Source organism: Lichenostomus cassidix, chromosome 6 (assembly GCF_008360975.1).
Source record: "Lichenostomus cassidix isolate B80296 chromosome 6, HeHo_3.0, whole genome shotgun sequence".
Lineage (NCBI taxonomy): Eukaryota > Metazoa > Chordata > Aves > Passeriformes > Meliphagidae > Lichenostomus > Lichenostomus cassidix.
In genome coordinates, this window is record NC_139487.1 from 27,257,137 (window position 1) to 27,278,786 (window position 21,650).

General features: G+C 38.9%; 1 protein-coding gene across 16 annotated transcripts in view; it reads left to right on the forward strand.

Moving 5' to 3' along the window:
* GRID1 (glutamate ionotropic receptor delta type subunit 1) overlaps positions 1–21,650 on the forward strand; it is a 538,463-nt gene that overhangs the window by 507,097 nt on the left and 9,716 nt on the right. For 12 of the 16 annotated variants that reach the window (XR_014852992.1, XR_014852991.1, XR_014852993.1 and 9 more), the window contains 4 exons: positions 112–307; positions 7,683–7,849; positions 9,142–9,382; positions 9,645–9,731. Coding sequence is in view for 13 of the 16 variants with exons in the window: in XM_085064174.1 (XP_084920300.1) it covers positions 112–307; positions 7,683–7,849; positions 9,142–9,382; positions 9,645–9,731 (691 nt within the window). In the remaining 3 variants the exon portion in view is untranslated. Of the gene's footprint in view, positions 1–111; positions 308–7,682; positions 7,850–9,141; positions 9,383–9,639; positions 9,732–18,213; positions 18,250–21,650 lie in introns of all 16 variants that reach the window. The other 4 variants (XM_085064175.1, XM_085064176.1, XM_085064184.1 and 1 more) reach the window with 3 other exon arrangements.

Below are 21,650 nucleotides of genomic sequence, written 5' to 3' on the forward strand. Positions count from 1 at the left end.
GAGGGTAAGTGCTTTCTGACTAATGACAGACATAGAAAGAAACCACTTAATTAATGTAATATTGCTAATGTACTACATAATACTAATTTCTCAATATTGCTTGAATTTCAGAACATTTCAGGATCTGTCCAAACAAATGGATATATCTTATGGTACAGTCAGGGACTCAGCAGTGTATGAATACTTTAAAGCAAAAGGGACCAACCCTTTGGAGCAGGATAACACATTTGCTGAACTGTGGAGGACTATCAGTAAGAATAATGGGGCAGATAATTGCGTATCGAACCCTTCTGAAGGCATCAGGAAGGTAAGACTGGATCACAGGGGTTTTCATTTAATTTCTGTATTAATGTTGTTTCTATGGAATTAATATTAAGTCACAGGAAAGAAATTACAGTAATTTAAAAACCCTCTAAATTCCCATCTAAAGTTCCTTTTAGTACCTTGATGGCAGATACGAGTCAGATTTTGGTGTCATGGTTCTGAATGTACTTCAGCTCTGCCTAAATCTTCAGCATGTAAGTCCTTCTTTGGATCTGGTCATAAGGTTTCTCAGTTTCTTGGGAGCTGTGATAATGCCTTTTTGAACATAATTCTTTACATTATCCAGTACTGACTCTTCTTTGCTCATCTGAGTTTGTTTTCTTTGTCTTTTTTTTTTGAGTTTGTGACTGGAAATACGAGCAAGAATCAAGGGATTCACAGAATGTATACTCATTTCTCTTAAAACAGAAATTTAGTGCAAATGTTTCCTTTGTTTATTCCAGACTTTGAAAAAATGCATTCACGTGACACTGTGTTTTACCAAAATTTTATTTCTCTCAGATAAAAATACACCTTATTTTTTTGTGGAACAGAGCATTGATGTGGGATTCAAGGACTGATGTATAACAGCTTGGGATGCTGTATCTTTGTTCTGAGTCCTGTGCTGAAGAGTATTGGCCATTACAAATGCCCACAACTCCCTCTCTCTCGTAGCTGCCTCTCCTCTCTGCTCCCCATCTTGAATTTCAGCAAAACCAGACAGTCCCTTACATCAAACAGATGTCCAGGAGTACATTACAGCAGAAGGGATGCAGACATGCTGAAAGCCTTGATGTGCTGCTCCTTTAGTGAAAAGTGTCCTCTTTATCTGTCAATTGATTTTTTTCATAAAACAGGCTAACAGCTGTTATTAACACAGGGAATGTTTGATCAGAGGCACTCTTGTCAGTGAAGCACTGATTTACTTGTTCTTTATGCTTTTGTGCATGGGAAATAATAAAATGGTTTTGGCTTGAGTTTCTTTTTTCCACTTCGGATTTTTGAAACCATTTCTGAACAGCCAGAGGGAAAGTATCCAAAATCTACTGTTTTTTACAATGTCATAAAGAGGGTGAACACAGTAACACAAGTCATCCCATTTCCCAATTCAAACTCCTTTAGCAAAAGATTCCCAACTCTTTGCTTGACATTTGGATAAAATCTTTATAGACACTCTCTTAGTATAGGAATACTCAGTCAAAAGTCTGGGCTCACCCTGCCTTTTTGCCCATCCCTCACCACCTCTCAGCTGAGCTTCCCCGAAGCCCTCTGCCCTCAGCTCCAAAATCCTCTCTTCCTTGGGACAAAGTAGAGCTCTGGCAATAGCAAAATCTGCAATGGTTGGCTTTTTTTTTTTTTTTTAAATCTGCTCAGCACTTTACAAAAATGACACCTCTATTTTGAGATGTTTTGGTAGCATTTAGAGGAGAAATAGAGATGTTAAGTACTTTTCTAGGTACCCTAGCATTTAAGCCAATAATAAAACAATTTACCTTAGAAAAATGTACAGTATTTTACTTTTCTTTTTTCTTTTATAACATTCTTATGGCAGTGGATGCTCTTTATCCATGAAATTGTAAATACTCTTATTCTGTAAGCCTAGTGCATGCTGCCATTTATAATAACTACATTTGCTAAGCCAGAAATGTAACTGTAGATTGGCAGGCAGTTGAGAATACCAATTATATTGTCTGTATGGAGCTGGCAGCTCCATCCTATCTATGTGATAATAACTTTTCATACTAAGTTTGATTTCAATGTTGTAGGGTGATTTTTATATAACTAGATCAGCTCATTCAATTAATGTCAACAACTAAATTTTACTTCAGTCCCCAAAGATGACCGAGGCCACATTTGATTAGACACCTACATAAATGGGGATTAATATTTAATAACATTGTCAACTAAACTATTGTGTTTATAGTTTAAGTGTCACTCTTCCTAGCTCATTGAGTTCTCTGAATAAACAGACAAGTTTTCCATGTCAAGTATTACGGCTAGAAATTCTGGGTTTTTTCTAAAGGAGAATTGATGTCAGCCAAGGAAATGAGAGTTTCCATCCATAAACACATACTCCTGCATGAAAGAGATGTAAATGTGCCTTACAAATGTGTTTCATAGAAAATGGGAACTCTAAATCTCTCTAACATAAAAAGATCCATAAAACATTTTTTCTGAATGAGGACTTGCCTGACACAATGCAAAAAAAGAAGTCACTACTATTCTTTCTTCCCTCCTTCTCCTTTCCATTTTCTTCAGACAGTATCCCAGTTCAGCCACAGTTACAAACAAAGCAATGCCACTTCAGTGCAAAACAGGGAGTGCTGGTTATTTATGCCACAGACAGGTATTTCTGGTGTTTGTCCCTATTCCATTTATCTTCCTCCATTTCACAGAGGTTTTCCTACTCTCTTGGACTGTCTAAAAACAAAAGGATGGCAGTGAAAGGAAGTCCTGTGAACTTTCACGGCGTTTGGTTGCCATGGCAGAGGTCTCTCTACAGACACAGCAGGGTCCTTGTAGCCACAGTGACTATCTCCCATGGGCAGGGCACAGCTTTTGCAGCACTGGGAGAGCCACAGAAAAGGCAGGAATGCACTTCAGCGTCACATAAGTGACAGGGAGGACATTTAAGAACCAAGGGTGGTGGGGGGAAAGTTGCTTTTGCCATATTCCCAAAATAGCTGAAAGTGATCATTGAAGATGGAAAACCTCCTTTATTCACCAGTGTCTCTGCATAGCTCAGGAGCAGAAACCACACAAACCACCAGTCCATACAAAAAGCTGTTTTGCCACTTTGAGCTGCCTGGGATTGTCACAGATGAGGATTGACTAACATTGCCACAGGAAATGTGGGTCCTGGGTCAAGCTACAGCCAAGATCTCAGTGAACTGTTTACATTAAATCCAGTGGCAATCAGTTTTTCAGGTTAAATATTGATTACACCAACACACAGAATAACCTGTGTTTTTTATTGCCTATGGGAGCACCCATTTTTTCTTTGAAAGAATGAAGTAATATGATCCCCATGTAATCCTGCATCTGCTATAAATACAGATAGGAAAATTAAACTCTAATTGTTGCATTTTATAATGCCCTGCCCTGCTTTGGTTGAGATTGTTTGTTCCCCTGTCCAATCAATTCAATGCCAAAATTTCTCAGAATCCTTTCTTGCTTCCTCTGTATCAATTTTGATCAAAAGCAATCAAAACTAAGTAGGGAACAAAATAAGAATGCATCATTGATTTAGGCAATGGCACAGTAAGAATTTATTCCTTCTCCTTTTTACATCCTTAATGATCACTAAGCATTAAATCAGAGCGATCTTCTTGGTTACCTCTGTTCATTCTTACTTTGAGAGTAGAAGTAATTTAAAAGTTCATTTAATATGATTTTTTAAAAACTTTTTTTTCCAATAATGTATTGTTCACAATGAATTTTATATTGTGAATTGTGGTTGCTCATCCATATGCTTTCATGGAGCTTCATAAATTTCTCCATTTCTGGAACCATGAGCCTTTGAAGCAAAAGCAAATGTTTCCTTAAACCTGAATCTATTGCATCCTATAGTGGTTCCTTAATTATTTTAATGTTTAAAACATTTCAACAGGATTAAATGGCATGTTTTTCTTTTTATTAGAACTGTGTTGCTTCTCTTAAAGCACTTTTTTATAGATAATAAATGTTATCCAAGCATGTTTTTGAACTACTCCACTAATGCCAATGTAAAGGTCACTTTTTGATATTTCTGTGGTACCAGCCATATAATGGGATCAGCTACAGTGACACTCTGTTCTGGCAGTAAATTAATGATGAATTTTGCATTATTCTGGCACTTCTGTCTTTAGTGTGATAGCTTCTTCATAAGTTTCAGATAACTCACAGATATATCCATGATTAATCTGGAATCAATCTGTTTTTCATGTTATTATTATTTCTTATAGTGCTTTCTTTAAAGCAACATCATTTAACCATTTTCATCCACACAGAAGAGTGACATTATGGCGTTGTTTACTGCTTTCCTGGAGTATTATTTTCTTTGTGGTCTTTCTCTTGTCTAGGAAGCAATCTTCTCTGGCCTTTTAAATTTTAGGATTGTGAAGAAGAAAATTTTTTTTTTAATATAAGTTTTGCCCAGAGGGTTCTTTTTTCTTAAATCTGTTTTCTTAAATCTCTTAAACCACAGATAAATCTGGTGTCCTTGGTGTAAGCCAAAGTAGTTGTTCTACCTGGGTGGAATAAATGAGTGCTGCTTTGGCTGACTTTCTGATAAAGAGGTTTTTGAAAGTTTAACCAAGTGATTTTTGTTTTGTTCTGCAGCATGCAGAGAGTCACAGTAAGGCCATAGCAAAGGAGCAAGATATGAAATACAATTTGAAAACTAAAGTATAAATTTGAGCTCATTATTCTGTGTTTAATTTCAGTCATTTTTTATTCAAGCTATCTCACCTATTCTCGGCTGGCATTTGCCACAGGCCTTTTTGCCAGTGCTCCTACCCTGATGGCCTGGAAGTTAAGGAGCAGACACATATGCACACATGCAGTCTTCCATTAAAAAAAACCAACCAAACAAAAAAACCCCCAAACCAAACAGTTTAAGCTACATTTAAAATTTGGGGTTGATTTTTCATTGAAAACAAATGTCAATGCGATTTTATTTGGCTTTTACTGCTTGCCTAGTAAACGTATATAAAAAGTCGGCATACTTGAAGCACACATGTATGTGTTCAGTTATGTGTCTTGTACATATGTTTTTCAAAATTTGACAGCTTTTCCTTAAATTGAAAAAATGATACTGCTTAGCTGTTACAACAGATATTAACAGGGAAGTGAAGGATGCTGAATTTAGACAGCAACTAAACATTTTGTTATATGAAAACTTTCCACACGATGAACACACCAATAGTATGAGGTCTCCACTCTTCAGAGAAGAAAATTTTGCAAGTTGAAGAAATCTGGAAAGGAATAAGTCTTGCCTTAGGAAAAAGGGATCTTTGGAGATTCTGGTTTTGGCCATCAGATAGGGGATGCAGTCTTGCAGCCAGGATTTCTGGGAGTTGAGATGTATGCACAACCAAGGGTTTAAAAGTCAGATTCCTGTTTATGCTAAAATGATCAGACTGTCAGAGAAATAATGCCCTACAGTTGATTACATTAGATAGAATGATTTATGTCATTAAGAAAATGTAAAATAAATATGAGGAGATCTGGCAGATTTGGTTTATTGACCATTTACTGTAGCAGGATGTAATTTAGGATAGCAGCACTATAAACACAAGAGAAGTAGACCTTTACAAAAGATCTGCTCTCTAGCATTGAAAGTTAGTGTTTGCTCAACAAAGCTCTTCTATACAAAATAACATACAGAAAAGTGAGGCTTGAAATGTAGAATCAATAATGTGATTTTTCTCTTTAGCCTAGTGCATTATAAAAGAAGTTGAACATTTGAGGAACACTGTGTTCCTCAAGTATTAATAAGAGATAGAAAAGGAATGTGTTGTATTGTCAGTGTTCTTTTCTAAATTATAAACTTGAAAAGATGATTTACTGACCAGTTCTGAAAGAGCAAAAGATAGATACAGCTCTTTAAAAAAAAATACCCAAAGAAATGTAAGACACATTTTACCACAGTGACTTAGGCAAAATTTTTCCTGGGGGTCAGATTTCTGTACATCCATCAGGCAGGATTTTTGTTCTCTAATAGCATGGATTTTGAATAAATTCTGTGTACAGTAACAAGTGCTGCTGGTTTTGGTCCCATGAGGACATATTTTTAATGCTGACAGTTTCCTGTCACAGGTAGCAACATCCTATGTATTATTTACTGTGGAACACAATGTGCCTGATGGTGTGCAAACCCAGGGCCTCTGGTCCCTAACCGGGGAGGAGGTGTGAAATGGGAATTGTTGAAACCCATCACAGGAAGAGCAGACTTCTTACCCTGAATTGATCAGGGAGATGGCAGAGGAGAAAGTGGGCATAAACTGACAATAGTAGCATGGCCTTAACAAAAAAAAAATATTCTCCAGGGTTCAGTGTACAGATTCATTCAAATCTTATCAAAGAAGAAGGATAGAACATTTCTACTGTTTTACCCCAGAGGCAAATGAATTTGTGGATCTTTGCCTTTATGCAGATTAAAGGGAAGTGGTGAAAAGAGGTGGATTGTAGCAAGTAGTTTACAGCAAGTCCAGGAAACATAATTTTAATCTTTGTTTTCCTGAATTCTGCCTACTAGAAGACACCTCAACCATTTGATTTATTGTCATGTGTAAGCAACTGTGAGGAACTTCAGAAAGGTACAGTTTATATCAAACTATGGGGAAGTAAATTATCTTATTTGCTCAACTGAGAAATCCAGTGTAATGAAATAACTGATGGAGTCTTACAAACTTACAGGTGAATTCAAAACTGAGCTTACACAAAAATTGAAAGTGTTCAGAAGGATGAACTGATTCTGTGCCAGAGCTGTAGCCATTTACTAGGGGAGCTTTGTGAATCAGTTCCCATAAAGAAATATATACAGGACTTCAGCTACTTAAATATTTTAGGCAACAATGGTTACTTTGACCCACAAAATGATATTTTATTTTATCTTACTCAGTTCCTATCCACATATGTTCCTTACATCTTGTGTTAAGCAAGGTGATTTACATTCATTATATACACTGTGTGCAGGCATTGGCTTCAGTCCTAATTAAGGCTGATGTTTAAGGATATCTGCATGGGTGTGAGGTGTAAAACAATATTTACCCCAAAACTGAGATAATAGTAGGTGCTTGTGGATCTTCTTAGCTGTGAAGAAAAGAGGGAACTCTTAAATCTCGGTGCATGCCATGTGTTACAGGACTAACATAGCTCTCAGAAGGGCTGTGTTTATTTGGAAGGGAAATTTATTTAAATGTTTATATGAGCAAAGCTGAAAAGTTACAATTTTGGGGACTGTGATGACTAGGAAATAGCACTTAATGCTCATACTGTGCAAGTCTTGTTATATGAATGCATGGAACCAGGCACATTCCATGTCTCCTACAAAACATGCATCATATTTCATCATCTAAAACAATAGTTTTCATTTATAATTAATAACCTGTTACATAAGCCTCACCTACACTTATAGTTGGCTGTGTTATCCCATGTATTTCGACTAAAAAAAGGAAGATATTTTAGCAAGGTCTGAAGTAGGTGAGGTCCTTCTGGGAGGGAAGAGTGTTAGAAATGTATTATTAAGATGTTGAAGGTCTACAGATAAACTGTGACCTAATGAAATACCACCAAGGAATAATGACAAGATCTGGATTTCTTTGCTGGCTTGGGTTTTGTCCTACCTGGAAATGCAGTTTAGTTTAGACTGTGTTGTGTTCATGCTGTATTTACAGGCAAAGAAAGGAAATTATGCTTTCCTGTGGGATGTGACAGTGGTGGAATATGCTGCGCTGACAGATGATGAATGCTCTGTGACAGTCATTGGAAACAGCATCAGCAGCAAAGGATATGGGATAGCACTGCAGCATGGAAGTCCCTACAGAGATCTTTTCTCCCAGAGGTAAACTGAAACTAAGCTTGTTTTGTAGGATTTCTCTCTATAGCCATCAACCATTTGCAGTTCACATTAATTTTGGCATTTAATTGTTAAAGAATGATGAATACATGATAGCAGAGAGGTTATGAGTTCAGGCTCCCAACAAAGCTGCTACTTCTGCTCCATGTGCATCTGGTTTGGGAGGGGACTGGAGGTGACGAGTGGCTTCACACCTTCAGACAGCACTGCCTCTCTCAGAGCTTTGTGTGAGGTAGAGACTGAAGAGAGATCTTGGATTCATGCTACATTCTGCAGGCTCTGAAGCAGTGTGTTGCTCCCTGTGGTAAGCAAGCAGTAATGCCTTGGTTTGTTCTTTACGGTGGAGGGACAGGTCAAAGACTCACAATGGTACAGGGAAACAAGAACTGCTGAGTATTGCAGGGGACTGCCAGAACCAGGAGACTGTAAAACTATGCCAATTAGTTCAGCTGGGAATATCTTGTCCATGTGAATGTGTATCCTGAAATGAAGACATGCAGTTGTGCAGGCATGTGTGGCCTTAGCAGAAGGTGAGCCAGTGCTCCGCCCCAGGCAGGGAACTGAAGCAAGATTTCCTCATCTTGCTCCCTCTTTATAAAAAGGAGCAAAACTCCAGCTGCATAACTAGAGACAAAGCTGCCTCAAGAGAAAAGATTGTTGGTAAACAGCTAAAACAGTTATCAAACCAAATCCAAAATGAATCATTCATGCAGAGAAGGGACACTTCACAAGAGACAAAACAATGATTAATTAGCAACTGTTAACACAGTAATTCAGGCATTAAGTAACAGCATTGAAGTAAAATCCTTTTGAATAAAGCGCATTTGCTGAAGTAAATGAGTTGGTCGCTGCTTAAACAGATTTGTACTAAGTGGTGCACAAACAGTAGCATGTTTAGCCTCGCATATTTTTGAAATTATTGTAGGAGAGCAGCAGTGGAGTGGGTAGAGCATTTCACTAGTGGGACCAGCTGCTGCAGCTGAATGTAGCCAGACCAGGCATGACTAACTGGAATGTGGTGATTTCCCTTGGAAATGATGTTTGCATTGTGGTGGAATTTTTGACAGTCTCTTTTTTTTCTGAAGTTACCCAGTGGAGTTTACCTGCTGCTCTGAATAGAAAGGAATCTGGTATAAGTTTCAGGTTAAGAATACAGCGGTGGTGGTGGTGGAGTTTTGAATTGTGGGATAGTAAAGAGTTTTGCAGCATAAGGAAAAGACAAAAAATTGTAAACACGTATCATTGCAAATAATCTTTGTCTTTTGAAATTCCTGCAGGATCCTAGAGTTGCAAGAAAGTGGAGATTTGGATGTTCTTAAACAGAAGTGGTGGCCACGGATGGGACGTTGTGACCTGAATAGCCACACCAATGCACAGACAGATGGGAAGGCACTCAAGCTGCACAGTTTTGCAGGAGTTTTCTGCATTTTAGCAATAGGCCTTCTTCTTGCTTGCTTGGTGGCAGCATTGGAGTTGTGGTGGAACAGCAACCGTTGTCATCAAGAAACACCGAAAGAGGTCCATAACTTTTATTCTTATCACAATTAAAAGTAGAAAACACAAAAGAAAGAGAGAGCAAGTGGAAGTTGTGGGATTTTAGGTGCTCTCATACAATAAATTTGATTTGTTTTGATTTGCCATACTAAGCTTTGCATATAACTTTTTGGGTGGTTGTTTCTAAGAAAATAAAAGCAAACAAACAAAAGTGTCTTTTGTGCACATGGAAGGTGCCAAACTGACAGCCCTGGAGACTAAAGTCCTCTATTTATTTGTAGAGCAGATACAGCATGGGCAGCAGCAGTGCAAACTTCCCCTCATTGCCCCACCAATGTGCCTCAACCCTGACCTGGAGAGACCACCTTTAGGGGTAAGAGAGTGGTTCAGAAACATGCCCTTGGCCACTCTGCTGTGAGTGCCGGGGAGGCCAGTCACGGGCACCCCAATGTGCCATCTTTGCTGATGTTTGCTCTGATCTGAGCCCCCATCCATTGGCTGGGAGATCCATGTCCATCCTGCGCAGGCTCTGCAGCTGCCAGACGTCTGGTAGCTGCTCTCCTTCATGGCTGACCTAGGCTGAGTTTGAAGAGGTACATGAGCAATTAAAAATAAATCAGCTAGTTAATAATTGAATAAGCCATATTGCCATGACACTGTTTAAATGCTTCCTTTCTTTTGAAGTCAGTTTTATTTCTAAAAGTAGGAGCCTCTGAGGAAGCTGACCCTCATATAACATGTTTTATCTAGGAAAATATGTCTGAGAATTTCTTGGGTTTGAAGTTTCCATGCACAGCAGCCAGTAATAGTTAGCAATGCTAAGATACAATAATCAGTCTATACTCAGATCTGTCTTGCATGAAGCTTATATTTGTTTGCGTAGATTAAATGTTTAACAAACTAACCTCTTGTAATTTTGAAGACACTGAGGCATTTGTAGGTGCTTTCATCTTGGAACAGATGTTTGTTACAAGCAAATAATAGCAGTGAGCTGCACTACAGCTGGAAAATAGTATGTAGCCCATCAATTCTAATCTATGTTTCTCAAGTTGCAGGAGTACAGAACTAATTGACATACCCATCACCTTTAGGCAATTTTGGCAAATTGGCAACTTGGTCAAGTGGATGGTGTCCCTGCCCATGGCAGAGGGGTTGAAACTGGGCATCTTTAGGGTCCTTTCCAACCCAGATGGTTCCATGATCCTAAGATTTTGCCCTGCCACCTTGTAGGAGTTGCTCCTTTGTAACCCCAGAGGTGCCCCACACTAGTGTTGTGAAGGCCTAAAGCCCAGCAGTGGGTGATTCACTGCACACCATGAAATCCTGCAGGGCAAGGGCAGGGATGCTTCCCAAGGTGTCCTCATGCTGTGTGCACAAGCACTTATCTGGCCATACTGTGTGGTGTGTTCCCCTCTCTATGCTCAGGGACTTGCCTTTGTGTATCTTTGTAGAGTGAGATGAGAATATGACCTAAAGGCAGTTTCATATAGCTAAGGTGAAATAATTCACTCTTTTATACAAGGAGTTTTGAACACTCAGTTTCCATTGCTGAAAAAGAATGTGTCTTCCTGAGTTTAAGTATTTTCTTTTTCACCCATCCTCTTCATTTCCTTTTTAATAACTATAAGAGGGATTATTACATATTTGTGCCTACCCCATCCCATCTTTTTTCCCTTTCCCATCCTTCTCCTTCTCCCCTTTCCCTCCAGTATGTTCTTGATCAAGGTTGCTCTTGTACGTCTGTAGTGCTCTTTTGCAGTTTCTTTGACAAACATAGAATACTTTTAACCTTCTGTGTTTTAAAGCAAACTGAAGTTACCCCCATGGTAGAGCTGTGCTTGGGGAGATGGCTGTGTGGGGGGCTAGACCTGCCCTTGGAGCACAGCTAGGCTGGGCTAGAGGTAAATTAAACTAGGGTGCAGAGCATGGACAGGTTCCAGGAAGATCAGTGATGGGGGTGCTGCCAGGAGAGGGGGAGCAGAGGGAGTGGGAGCCCTGGCAGAAGCAGGTGTAAAGGCTGAACGAGGAGGTGCATGTTCCCCATGAGAGGGCACAGGGCTGGGCCGAACCGGCGGGAGGAAGATGCGTGGAGGGCAGGATGGGATGGAAGGAGGAGTTCTCTGAAAGGGACAGCTGGGTGCAGTGACATGCAGGCAGCTAGAGGCACCTTTGGGTGGCTCAGAGCAGCCAGAGGGAAGGGTGACTGCTGCCCAGAGCCACAGACAGACAGGAGCCTCGGGAACCCTCTGCCTAGGCCAATGGCCACATTGCTCTGGCCCTGCTGCAGACCAGGGGCTGGGGGCTCTGGTCACAGGGACCACAGCATCCGCTCAACTTAATTAGCAAATGAATGCAGAAGATATTTCCTGGCAGATTAGTGGCCATATTTTATGTGCTACCGGTGAGGAGGGATTGAAATTGGATGTCTGATGGCTACTGCAATTAAGGTAGGAAACCAAGTTTCAGAAGAGATGGGTGAATATAGGTTGAAGGTTTTTGACGTGTTTAGAATAACCAGGTTTCAAAACTGTGAGAAGGACAGGATCTGGGGCTGAGGGGAGTGTGGAGTCCTGGGTGCTTCTCTACTTGAGCCAGGAGCAGTGGCTGAGCCTGGTGTAAGGGGCCAAAAGCACAAGGAGGATTTGATCTCCAGGAGGAGTATGTTCAGGATGTCTCATTTCTTGCACTGCGTGTTATCCAGCATTTCTAGAGCAAGAGCCAAAATGACAGAGCTACAGCACGAGTAGCATACACAGAACATTCAAATCTGCCTCTTAGCTGAATCTGGTACTCCAGCCAAGTCACTAGTTCAGTAACAGCTTCAAACTCAAGTTATGCTGCTGATTTTCTTCTGCTTTTGGGAAGGCTTTGGCAAAACACGAATGTTGTGATATCACCTAAAAATTGTAGGATCTGGGATGTCTCCCAACCCTTTTCTGCTGTGAAGCAGAGCTTGTGGAGGGTCATAGCAAAGGCTGATTTTCTTGCAGTCTAAGATTAACCCTTGGTGTTGCCTATGAGGCAAGGAGAAGGTGGCAATATTTAGCTTCTGTGACCCTCACCTTGTTAGGAGCTTTATAAATCCCTTATGAGACATTACAGTGGAACCAGAATTGAATGAGGAGTCATCTTGACTTGTGTAGCATTCTCTGTTGGGCATGACATACTTGATTAGCTGTATCATATCAACAAATGCCAACTCAAAAAAAAAGATAAATGTTGGGAATATGAATGTGCAACTGTTATGGAAGATTTATGACAGGGTTGGGTGGCATTCAGCTTGCTGGAGAGACAGAAAAAGCATTTTTTAGGGACTCTTATTTTTTATGTCAAGGGTCTCTGTAGTCTGTGGCCAGAATAATATGCACTGCCTTCATTGGCATTAGAGAAATATTTTCAGGTGACATTAAGGTGCTGTTTTTTGCCCGTTTGTTGTCTTTTCTTTTTCCACTTTGTGCTCCTTCGGTTTGTGTGGAGGTTAGGCTGAGCCAGTATACGGATGTCCAATGGTTCAGATGTCTGCATGTTGTGTATCAAAACTCTTAATTACAATGATTGTGAGGAATGTAGTGTTAACTATGTACCTGGGAGGAACAGGAAGCCTGTCTTGTGAAACCTGACAACATACCATGGACTTTGATATTACATTTGATCTACATTTGTAGAAACTATACAGGAAGAGTTATGGCAGGGGCAGACTGCTTCCAGTTAGAATATTTTTTACATTTTTGGCATAGGAAGAAACTCTACCCCACAAAAATGTAAAAAAGTAGTATTGTTCATAGACACTAAGTCAATTCTTTAGGATCAACCTCCAGGAAAGATGAATTCCCTCTGTTTTTCCAAAGACATAGTTGTCATTGGTTCACGGAATAGTGAAATTTCTTGCTAGAAGAGGGAAGGCTGGGTTGATTTTTTTCGGGATGTTGATACAAGATATTTTTATTCTATTTGAAGCAGATTTGTAAAAATGTTTCTAATGAGTTCTGCTGTACAAATCTTAATGTTATCCCTATTAATTCTTCATTTAATCCTTATCAGATCAGATTAACAAAAGAAAGATTAGCTCCAGCATCAGGAAAAAATGTACTGCTGCAACACCATGCCACATTCTTCTAATAGGGCTCAAGTTTGCAATCTCTTCAAGCTGGAAAATATCTGGTAATGTTAAAATTGCCTTATTACTTTCTAATTCAGAAAAACTTGCACTACGTCATCTTTTTTAAAAAAATATATTCTGGAATTTATAATCTCTCTCCTCTGTGTTAGTACCCAGCCATCCAATACCCACAGTGAATTTTAGCCAGCTCATGCATCTATCCCTGTGTGTTAAAATCTTGAATTTACACAGCTGCTACTCAGCCTGCTACTCATGCTACTGATACCTAATCTTTTGACTTTGATAAGCTTCAGAGAATTAAGGAGTTGTGAAAAATTAATGTTTATTCTGGAGTCTTTGTTCAGTCACTGTATGTCCCTTTTAAATGACTGAGCAATCAGATAAAGTTATTAAAACCTGGTACCATCTAAATGTTGAACTTCCGACAACTGTCTCTGGGTTTCTAGAACTTTTTGTATGATTCCTATGCATTTATTTCACAATATCAGTAAGCCATAATGTAATTTAGATCATTTAACAGCCAAGGGCTTTGCCACATCATCAGGTTGTTGGTCTCTTTTATCCCATTTGAAAGAATGAAAGGCAGTTTTCCCATCTTCATTGTCATTATGACCCAGTGTGGCTGTTTCCTGCAATGGGCTCCCCAGCATCCTCTGTGCTTTATCAGCTGTGTCTTTGTGTGATGTGCTGTTCCTCTGAAGAGTATTACTTCTGAGATCTCTTCAGAACTATTAAAAAAGCATTTCTAGTTCATCCCCACATTACAAAACAATGGAAACTTATAAGCAAAGATAAAATATCCTAGTATTCATGGAAAGAAAGTTAAATGCTCATATTCACTGTGCATGAGATTATTCACTAAAAAAATAACAGGTAACCCCATGTTACACAAAATAGTCACTTATACAGGATGATTTTTGTTTTCTGGAAACTTATATCGGTTACATCTCTCATAAGAGGTGATATTGATTGACTTATATTTGATATACCTCTTGAAAGACCATGTTAGAATGACTCCAAGAAAGTCTTGCTTTGATTCTTTCTTTGCAGATAATATATATGATTAATCAAAAATCTACTTTTCCAAACCAGCTGTAGTATTCCTAGCAATGTGAGTGTTTCAGAAACTGGACCCAGTGTGTTTGGGGTTCTGTAGTACAAAAAGATTTGGGGGTTTTATTGGGTAAGGGATAGCATAGTTTTCCACTTCCTGAGTTGCTACTAGTCATTGTCTCATAACTTGTGTCTAATCTATAATTCATTAACAATCACAGTCTTCACAGCTTTGTTTGTGATTTCTTTGTTTTCTCATGCTTCTGCAAAACCATTTTATTCAGTAGACTCTTTTCACTTTTCTGTCCTTTTTATTTTAATGTTATTTAAAGGGGGCAGCACTTCAGGCACCGTCCAGAGTGGGAACAGACTTGTGTACTAGTAAAAGCGCCTTATAATTCCTATTTCCTCCTACTCCAAGCTTAATAATGTCTTAAATGTATTGAATCTCAAAAAGCCTAGACTCTGTGAGCTCTATGAGATAGTGAAAGGTAGCAAAATTACTCTAAAAGTTGTCACAAGTACCCTGGCAGTATGCAGGATGAAAGAAGGAAACCCTGTATATCTCTGCCCATGGCAGTCTTTTGTGACCTGCCTTAGACTCCCTTGTTTCCATGTCCACTGAAGTGCAAATTCTAGCCTACCTCAAAAATCCATTCTTCCAGCTTTAGCAGTCATGAAAGTTGCCCACTGAGACTCTCCTCTGTTATTGGAAGAGCATAAAACCCAGTGTACCTTACAAATGGAAATATGAGTGGGCAGACATGAGTCCAGTGGATCCAAATTTGCCACTGCTAAGAACTGTAGTTTGCACTGTGTTCATCTCTCTGTAGTTCTCCAGCCAGACACTATTCCATGGCAATCGAGGCTTCTGTACCTTCAGCATGGTGTCAGCACTGTTGGTTTTGATTATTGAAGAGTCTTTTGCTTTCACCATTATTTTCACTTTCCTTGTCTTTTTCCTTGTCACTTCATTTACCTTGTCTCCTTTGTGGTGTTATCTTTTTATCTGACAATTTGATTTGCCCCGGGATGGTTCCTTTTGAGAGTGAAAGGAAACATGAGATCATCAAACCTATATTTTATTTTCCCTTCATTGCATGTTCTCTATATTTTATCTTGTTTTTATTTTAAATTATTTTTTCTGTATTTTAATGACATGTCTGAAATCTTTGTACATTTTTTGCTCAGTTGCATATAAATTATCATTTGTTTGTACCACTGTATTGTATTCTACTTTTCTAAGAATAAATAAAGGTTTTTTGGGGAAAATAAATCATGCAAACATTGGCAAAATAATGCATTTTAATGCCATCTAGAAATTCAGTTTCAAACCAGCTTTGAATATAATAAGCTGAGAAACTTCATTTAACTAGCATTTTTAAATCAGCAAAGTGGTGTTAGGAATCAGTCATCCCAGAATGCAAAGTTTAATGTTGTTTGATGATAAAGTATAAGCTGGAAGAATCAGTCAAAGGAAAAAAAAAACTAAAAAGAGGACTATGTAATATATAAATTACTTTGTACAGAGGCTGATAATAGGCTGGAAGGGCATCTTAACTATAACTTGGTGTTGGCTTTTTATGTGAGTGAAGAAACAAGATTTTCTCTTTGGAGGTGCCTATAGTGAAGCAGATATTCTGTAATTCCTGGTCCCAGGCAGGGTGCACATCCAGAATCCAATGAAATCAGTCACCTCTTGCTATTGATCACCATAGATTTTGGTCAAGGCTGTAATGGATTTAAAAGTGACATCTCATCCTTGTGATTTATGGCACTGGGCCCAGGCTTCTGCTACCCAAAGCAGTGCTGAAGCAATTGAGTTTTGTACCAGCACATTTCCCTAACTACAAGGAAGGGATTTTTGTGTTTGGTTTAATTTTTCTCTGTCATACAAGAAAACCCTGCTAATGGGATCCTTAGGGATATAATCTGGATTTACTTGGTGTAAACCTTAGGGGGGGAACAAAATTATTCAACGGAAATAAGCTTAAAAAATGAATGTTGCCATGCAGGGAAATCAAAAAGAAATAACCTGTTTAAAGTTTCAGTTTGGTGATGAGTGTAAGTTCTTGCTTAATTTGCATTACATTGCCTATCCCAGAGAACTTCTGTGGCTACTCATGAGCTTGGCATGAGCTTATGTATTTTACTGAATTGGAGCCTTAATGTGTCAGATTCTTTTAGATTCTTCACACAATGTTTACAGAGCTAATTTTTGTATGTCTTATCTCAGCCTACGGCGGTATTTCAAAGTTGACTTTTGGAAGGGGGTGTAAAATAACAAAATCAGTAAAAGTTTAAAATAAAAAAAAAGCATAAAATGTGACTTTTTCTCAAATTTCTTTTGCATTTTTGTGGTTTGTAAAATGCCTTAGGTGTTGATCTGACTAAGTATTTAAACATGTACCTAAAATTAAATAAGAAATGTATTCTGATCTCACCCAGAGCACCAAAACATTTCCATTCTTTTTAGTAGCATAGGATCAAACTTCAATTGCTTTGAAACCAACGTGTATGAAGCAGAAACTGGGAGTTACATGTGCATTGAAGTTATTTGCTGAAGATTGACCTTACTATGCAATAATATTAATATGCAGTTTATAAACCTATTTATTAACTGAATTTAAATAATTTTAATTATGACCTGAAATGACCTGTGGTCAATATTAGCAAAATATTAAGGAATCACAGATACCAATACTGTTGAAAATATATTTTTTTAATAATGAATGGCTTGGTTATGATTTTCCATAAGTTCAGACCCATATTTATAAGCACATATGTAGAAAAGAGCTACTCAAACTCACACAACATAACAAATACTATTTCTTCAGAATTACTCAATATGCAAGAGTTATCTTGCAGGAAAAACTGGTGTCCAGATTTTTATTATGCTGAGCTGTTTTAATGATTTGTCTGGTCATGTCTTTTCTTTTGTCAAAATAGGAACTTGGGCAGTTTCCAAGATACAGCCCTGAATGGGGGTGCAGAAGCCTTTTCAAAATTTGTTTTATAATTGAAAAAACTGTGGCTAACAGTCAGGAGTGAGAGTTTTGTAAGGCTTTCAAATAGCTGGAGTGGAGATGAGAGGCTTTGTAAATCAGCTAACATTGGGCATCTAACAGGTTGTAGAAGCAATTCTTTGTCTCCCGTGCTCTCTTCTACTCCTGGCATAAGAGGAAAAAAAAAAGGGAACTTTTGAGATTTGGATGTGACTAGACAGGAATGGTGAAGAAGGACGGTGTGGAGCAATCCGTTATGCCTGATGCTCCAGCAGAGTAAATCAGAGTGGCAAAGGATAGCATTGCTTTGATTTGGGTTCACTAGAGTGAAAAATTACATCCCTTATGGACTAGATTAGAATTAAAAAGCTGTGTAAAGCAATGTAAAAAAACCATTTAGTTTTAGTGAGTTTTGGAATAGAACCTTCATGAATGTAATTTTTTCTTCATAAAGGAGTTATCTGTCACCTTCCAGTGTAATTTTAGAGGTAGTCAAATTCTGAAAACACCACCCTCTTGAGGGCCATCCTCTTCTGTTGCTATGCTATTTCAGACCAGAAGTGTAAGAAATAATATGTTTGCTGAAAAGAGTGAAATATTAATTACATTATTAGCCTCACTATCTTGATCCTTTTTTTTTTTCCTCCCCACATCTTTCTTTCCCTTTCCATCTGGAGATGGCCAACGATGTGAGGTTGGGCCTCAGAAGCATGGTGAGAATTTACAATAAACATATAGATGATTGGTTTCTTGTTGAAAATGCCTGCACAGATGAATCCCTGAGTTTTCTCCTCATCTTTACCTTGCCCTGGAACTCCCCTTGATCCTCACCTGTGTGTTGTTGGAAATGCCTGTAACTGCAGTCTGTGTACACAGTTGAGGTTCCTCTGATTGCAAGTTCTCCTTTCTCCCGAGTTCCTTTGCAGAGACATTGGCATGCTCATCAACCAGCACTCATCCTATACTGCATTTTGCTGCTTGCGTTGGAAAATGTTTCTTTGCATTCTCTTACTGTCCTGTTTATTTTTAACCTCATGAAAACTGTGGAAACATCTGTATAATGTGAACCACTCGCTCATTCTCTTTGTAGTTGGGTTACCAGCTGGTGAATCAAGGTTGGTAAGGATTTTAAAGCTTGAATATCTCAGCATGAGGCTGAATGTCCCCTTTGAGTGACAAATGAAAATGCTATCACAGCCTCTTCCCTGGCAGGTTTGGGTGTGGTGTGAGGACTAGACTGTGCTCTCTGTGATGGCCCTTAGTTAATGGATTGTGATGAATGTGGGAGCAGATCACTGCAAGCCGCTCTGAGGTGACCTGCTGTCACCTCGTGTGCGATGCTTTCCCTGCCAGTACCATGTCTGTGTATTTATTCACACGGTGCCAGAGCATGGCAATGCAATTGAAAAGGATAAATAAGACAGAGGTTTAGCTGATTTCAAGTGGTGTGCATTGTCAGCTTCAATGGCCTGCTGGGGAGATCACTGTCTGGAGCATTCCTGGCAAGGCTCACAGGCAGGACCCTTGGGACACTTCACAATTAGACCCCTGGTTAGATGTGATTTCAGGTTAGATAAATCCAGCTGGGGTAAGGTGTGCAACAAGAGTGTGGGAAGATGTGAACTGCTTCATGAAGGATCTTGCTACTTGCCCCAGTTCTGTAGCCAGTCATAGTTACTTGTTCCGTCTCTAGGCTTTTGGTAATAATTCATTTACACCTATTTTCTGGCTGTGGGTAGGTGGGAATAAACTTTGGCAGTGTATTTGAAACAATTTTCTATCACATCAACATCAACTTTGCACTATTCTATATCTCACTTTTTTTTCAGGTTTACTTAAAAGGGAAAAGAGTGTTACTGCCTCTTCATAAAGGAATTTCTGCTCTCTGGTGAAGGAGAGCATCACCTAGTGAATAAGGTGGCCTCTTGAACATAGTTTTTATGAAGTCTTGGTTCTTTACAGATGATTCCACATTGAATGAAACTAACATATTGCAAAACTTTAATTTCTTTTATTCTTTCAATTAGGTAACAGCCAACTGGACCTCACCTGGTGTCAGTCTCAGTGCATTCTTCTAACAGCTGTTTTATGGGCAATAATTTAGCTAATTGCTAATTTAAAATACATGGTAGAGCTTTCACTTATAAGAGGAGAAGCTTGATTGCAGGATTGGGCCTATTTCTAAAAGCAGTTTTTCAAGTAGACTCTTGAGGTGCAGCTCTGCATTTTTCTAATAAGATTCTGTTATGGTCAAACCAGCTTCGAGCAGAGCACACTCAGAAACCACTCAGCAAATTTTATGTAACATTAAGTGCTATTTGACTAGGTCAGTTGCCTGTGTTAAATTAATGACAGCAGACATACATCATCAGTGTATCTGTTTACGCGTCTCTCTGCATTTCAGTGCATTGTCGGCTGCAGAATCTCAAGAATAATGAGTGTCACACGCTGAGTCGCATTAAAAAGGGGTTATTTGTATTAATATAACACCATACTGTATTGTCATTGTTTTGTAGCACATTTATTACATATATCATCACTGCTTTTTCTTCTCGAGCAAGCCAATTATGCCTGGTTTTGCCAGTCTGTCAGAGCCTCCTGGAATAAATTAAAATTACAGCTCTGTATATGCAGTAGCTGTAACTGAAAGTAATGATAATGACCCTGGGTGAATATAGGATTTCAAAATGATCTGAAACAATTGTACACATGCAGAGCTGCTGCTGCTTTATTTCTCCTTAACAAGCTCAATGTTTGAGACCATGATGTCTGAAACCCCACAGAGAGAAGTTGGTAGCTGGGTGGAGCTGTGAGTTTTGACACTTAGTAAGAAGACAGTACTTTGTGGGTACCTGACATGGAAACTTTGCTGTTTCCATTTTATTTCTCTGCCTTCTTTCTCAGTTTTGCAGTATGGCTGTGCATAGAAGTGCCTCACAGTGCTCCTTTCTGCCTAGCTGGGTAAAGGTGTGCCTTCCATCACCTGTGTCTCATGATCTCTGATACCTGCATTTTTAGCACACGTGTATGAGTCAAGAGGATTTTTATATGAGTGGGAGAGAGACCAGCATGTTTCCTGGTCAAGGGCAGAAGAGGAAGCGTCTGTCTGACACTGCGGTTTGTCTCAAATTTTGAATCCCAGTCCTAATCACAAAATTGCCTCATTTTTAAAAAAATAGTTCTTGCACAGAATGAAAATCTAATATTAGCATTTGTGTCTTGGTTCCTTTGTTTCATTCTCTCACCAAAAGATAATCCTTCATGTTGTCACCCAAGACAGAAACAAACAAACAAACAAACCAGGGATGTGCCCTGATTGATGATGAAGGCTATATTGCCTTAAAAGCATTGTTTTCTGCGTATCTCCTGAGTCTTATTAAGAACTACTTTAACAGGGTTTTAATTCTTGGCACAGTTGCCAGGACCTGACTGGGAGGTATTGACATACTCAAGATATTTCCTCCTGTATGGGCCTCTCTGCCTATATTGGCTATGTTTCTGAATTTTAAGTCCTTTTAGGGTCAGGGCCATCAATCTTTTTTTCTCTAGTCTAGTGTGCTTTGATTTGCATGTGTTGGATGCAGATGCAACTTATCACAGTTTTGGCATAGTTCTAGTATTGCATTTCTGCAGATATTAGACTTTCCTGTTTGGGCATTTGTCTTCCTTTTTTTGCCTTACTGGAACTGCTTCATCATCTTGTAACATTTTTATGTCTTCAAGTGGCTTCTCTTGAACTCTGTGATAAGCTCAAAGAAATCACAAGTAAAAAACCAGATGCCACAATGGTGTCTTTAAGAAAAATACGCTCTTCAAAAAATCCTCCCCCTGGAAAATCCCAAGTGTTGCAAGCCTGTCAGCTGAGCAGTATTACCTTTTAATTAATTGTGTTTAGAGTGATGTAGGCAATTTGAAAACATCAGCCAGTAGCTCCTTTCCAGCAACCTTGAATTTGATCATGTTAAGTGACTCCAAACCTCCCAATTAGTTCCATATTCTTTCAACATGACTCCCCATAGGCTTTTATTAGAACCCACTGTCAAGAGTCATAGAAAATAAGCTAGAAAAACAATACTGATGACTCTGTAAACTATCCTGTCAGCATTTATATCTT